At 40.5% G+C, this 3,858-nt stretch overlaps 1 protein-coding gene across 1 annotated transcript; it reads left to right on the forward strand.

The window, feature by feature from the left end:
* Window positions 1-981: 981 nt before the first annotated feature.
* On the forward strand, window positions 982-3,514 carry LOC112122119 (C->U-editing enzyme APOBEC-1-like). The gene is made up of 3 exons (XM_026652228.1): window positions 982-1,029; window positions 2,752-2,779; window positions 3,076-3,514. Exons 1-3 carry the CDS (start codon window positions 1,008-1,010, stop codon window positions 3,512-3,514), a joined length of 489 nt encoding a protein of 162 aa, XP_026508013.1. The 5' UTR covers window positions 982-1,007.
* The last annotated feature ends 344 nt before the right edge of the window (window positions 3,515-3,858 follow it).

Genomic DNA, 3,858 nt, shown 5'->3' on the forward strand with positions numbered 1-3,858 from the left:
GTGGGGGAGAATTTCAAGGGCAGTTCTGGGCTTAGGCTGCCTTACCACGCAGGGAGCAATGCCAGTATTGTGGCAAAGGATATATTTCTTCCCCTGCACTAAATATTGGTAATCTCCCCTCCATTCCCGCCACACATCTGGGTGCCCGTGATAAGTCCAATTTGTCACAGTGGGGTAAAAGGGCTGTTTCAAGTTGGTGAGCAACAAGTACATTTATTCCCAAAGTGACTAAATTTCATAATCTAAAGAAACAAGAAATGGAGGGGCCACATCTTAATAACTGTCTCTTAATAACTCTCTTCCCCATTCAGGGACATGACTCCCACTTTTTAAATCATGGGTTTCCTTAAAATTATATGAAGACTTCAGAGAGTTTAACCACGGAATCAATTTTTGATAAGAATACTGCTGGAATTCTTTGTGTGAGCTTAAAACTGACGTTTTGCTCCAGAAGGCGAGAAGGGTTAAAAGAAGAGGCTCCTGGCTCAGCTTTTGTGGTCAGATGCTTTGTACACCACTTCTCTTTGAGTCTAGAGAAAGAATATCTTCCCATTCCTTAACAAGGGAGAGACGTCCCCTTCCAGCTTTTCATGCCTGTGTCTTACTGACACAAAGCACAAATTTCCTAGGAGTTTCTTTAATTAACCGGAATACTTCATTTAATAAAACAAGCGGCTAAAATATCAATATAGAAGCTATTATTCTCCAAGCCCCATGTATATCAAAGTACTTATAAGTAGTTCTTTAAATTTAATAAAGGTGCAGGCAAATCTGTAATGACCAAACATAAGAATACATTATAATTTATTTATAACTATTTTGCATCAGTAATCCTAACCTCACTGACTGTGTACAACTGGCTTCCACACTATCCATGTCTCCCAGCATGTCAGGGAGTCTCCCATTTCCAAAATGCTCTTAGGTTTCTCGTCCGAGGAATAGAAACTGAAAGGGAGAAAATGCACCAGTAAAACAAACAGCCTCGGAAGCTGTAGTGAGAGAAAGCCATGGCTGCTGGTTGGAACAGAGGTAAAGCTGCAGCATTAGTGCATATGTGTGTGTATGTGTTTGCAAGTAAATGTGTGTGTGTTTGTATACAGTATTTTAGTGCATTTATGTGTGCAAATGTCTATATCAATTTATGGGTGAATATATGTATATGCAGCTGTATGGGCGTATGTATGTATGCCTATCTGTATGGCTATTGTGGCTCTATGTATATAAGATGGAGCTGTCTGTCTCTGTGTTTTACATATAAAATGTGTTTTTAGTTTCTAACTTAGCAAAGATAAACAAAATCACTGACAGTAAAATGATTTTCCTACATAAGTACTAAAAGAATACTTCTTACAAAGACAAACGGTGAGCTAAAGCTGTGGTAGATTGTACTACGTTGTCGTGGATATATATACTGGCTTTTTCAAAGTTATAACAATGATTTGTTTTTTACTAGTACATCCCATTGGCCCCCTCTTTCTATAAACAGTTCAGATTTTTCTGTGTATCTATGCATATGTTTGTATGTGTCTGTATAGGCTTGTCTATATTTGAAAACTTGCCTCAGTGTAACTAAGTAGTATAAATATGTGTATAATGTATATGTGTTCTTTATGGGACTGAACCAGTGCCTAATTTGTACTGGGGCTTAGCCCTGGCACCTCTAGGCATGGCAGTTCATAGCCCTGGCACCTCTGGACTCCTGGCCAGCAACTGCTGCTCTCTGGCCACCCAGCCAGGGCTTAATTTGTGCCGGGGCTTGTGGGGTTGAGCCCCAGCACCTCATTCATTACAAATTAAGCCCTGGATTGAACCAAATTCCCTGGAAGTCAAGGGGAGTCTTTTCACTGATTTCAATAGACTTTGGTCCGGGCTCTAGTTGAGTACGTGTTTGTGCATGTCTCAGCATATTTTTGAACTTCCCTGCGTGTCACTGTCTTGGCTTTCAGGTTTGAGTTGAAAGTGATTGGGGCATGAAAATGGTGGCAGAAAAAAGCGCTGATGGAGGAATTTCAAAGACATGGGGATTTTGTTATTAAATCCTGGCGCTTAGGTTGTAATGAAAATTTTAAATGTGTCCTACATTTGAAAAAGTTTGTTCTCAATGTTCCTGAGCCATGTTTCCCTTGTTTTGTTTTCTAAGGTTCTTAAAGAAAATAACAAGAAAATAAGAATGTTATTTTCTTCCAAAACAGAACTAACATAACTATAGCTCCTGGAACATATCAACTTAAAAAAATAAATTAATAATGATTATTACGTTTATTTTAAAATATTAATGGGAAAATCCACATTTAAAGTAAAATAAAATAAAAATAAATGAAAGAACAGTTCTTTGGATATTGGTAGTATCTTACAGTTATACATAGAATTGAGAGCCTGGGACTGATTTTAATGAGCTTTGGATAATGTCCTAGATATTTATTATTAATTATTAATTATTATTATTTTATTTATTTATTTCACTGTTACTTAACAAGTAATGGGCATTCTGCCGCATGTGCACATGGTAAAATTAATGGCCATATTTGGGACCAGGATGATCCCTTATCACCTTCACTATCCTCAGGACACTGCACATTAGCAAGGAACTTCTTCAATATTCAGCAGTACTGAATAGGAATTGTCCATTGAGAATGAACAATTATAGGTCACATGGTCCCAGGGTAGAGGATGCATTGGGAGGCCTTCCTTTTTCTGTTTTCCCCTATGTTGCTCTCTGTGCACAAGGTGACTCTATTCTTTTCCCCACAGATCATGTATCCAGAGGCATCACACAGGGGTGAGAATGAAAGCACCACATCCTCCACAAGATTTACAGGCAAAGTGGGAGCTGGGAAGATTCAGATCTCACTCCCCTTTCATCAGTGTGATACTAGATTTAACTCTCCTTCTTCCCCATCTCGCTTTCCTTTCTCCAGTCACTATCTCTGAGTCTCCCTCTATCCTTCTGTGAGTTCCGTTTCCATTTATCTGTGCCTCTTTCCCATCCTTCTCATTTTTAACTTTCTGTGTCTGGCAAGCTCTTAGCGATAAAGCTGCAGTCAGTGACTCTTTGGAATCTCTCTCATGTTTCAGGGGGAAGATACTCCAGGAGACATTTATAGACGGTTATGACCCAAGTGTTCTTCGAAGGGTGCAATACATGTTCTATGAAATCAAGAGGAGCAATAGCAAAAGGTCCTGGCAGAGCTGTTGCCATAGCACTCGAACAGAGCATGCTGAAATCCACTTCATAGAAGATGTCTTTCAGGAGCAAAGATCTGATCCTTCTGTCCACTGCTCCATCACCTGGTACATGTCCTGGAGTCCCTGTGGGGACTGCTGCAAGGAAATCAGGGATTTCCTGAAAGAACAGCCTAATGTGAACCTAGTTATCTATGTAGCACGGCTCTACTGGCACAAAGAGGAAACCAATCGTCAGGGTCTACGGAGCCTGATGAACATTGGAGTGTCCATCCGAGTCATGGACCTCCCAGGTAATGACTCATGGAGTTATGGGGACTACATGGGATAGAGATGAGACATGGGGCATTTTTCTTCTAAGTCTCTGGTTCCAATTCAGCCCTGGTCAGTGGCCATGGATGGCTCCACAGAAGTTGTAGAATGGATTATGGAATTGTTTCACTTCTAGGTCCGTGGGCTTCAGTCTGGCCCCAAAGTCTTGGGGGATAGTGCAGTGGGATTCAGAGCTTTTCCCCTTTAGGTCTTTGGTTTCAAACTTTCCCCTGAGTGTCAGTGACCAAAAACCAGTAGCTGACAGCCATTTTTTGACCTTTGTGAAATGTGCTGGTGTTTGCAGTCCAGTTCTTAGCAGTACAGATAAAAATCACTAAAATCTCCACCCCTGCTGGCACTTGC

Source organism: Terrapene carolina, unplaced genomic scaffold, assembly GCF_002925995.2.
Source record: "Terrapene carolina triunguis isolate 2854851 unplaced genomic scaffold, T_m_triunguis-2.0 Scaffold112, whole genome shotgun sequence".
Taxonomy (NCBI): Eukaryota; Metazoa; Chordata; order Testudines; family Emydidae; genus Terrapene; species Terrapene triunguis.

Coding starts and splice junctions, on each gene's coding strand:
- LOC112122119 (XM_026652228.1), top strand. CDS start 1,008: ATGGCTGCTGGTTGGAACAGAG. Junction 1,030..2,751: donor GGCTGCTGGTTGGAACAGAG/GTAAAGCTGCAG, acceptor TTTTCCCCACAG/ATCATGTATCCAGAGGCATC. Junction 2,780..3,075: donor TCCAGAGGCATCACACAGGG/GTGAGAATGAAA, acceptor CTCATGTTTCAG/GGGGAAGATACTCCAGGAGA.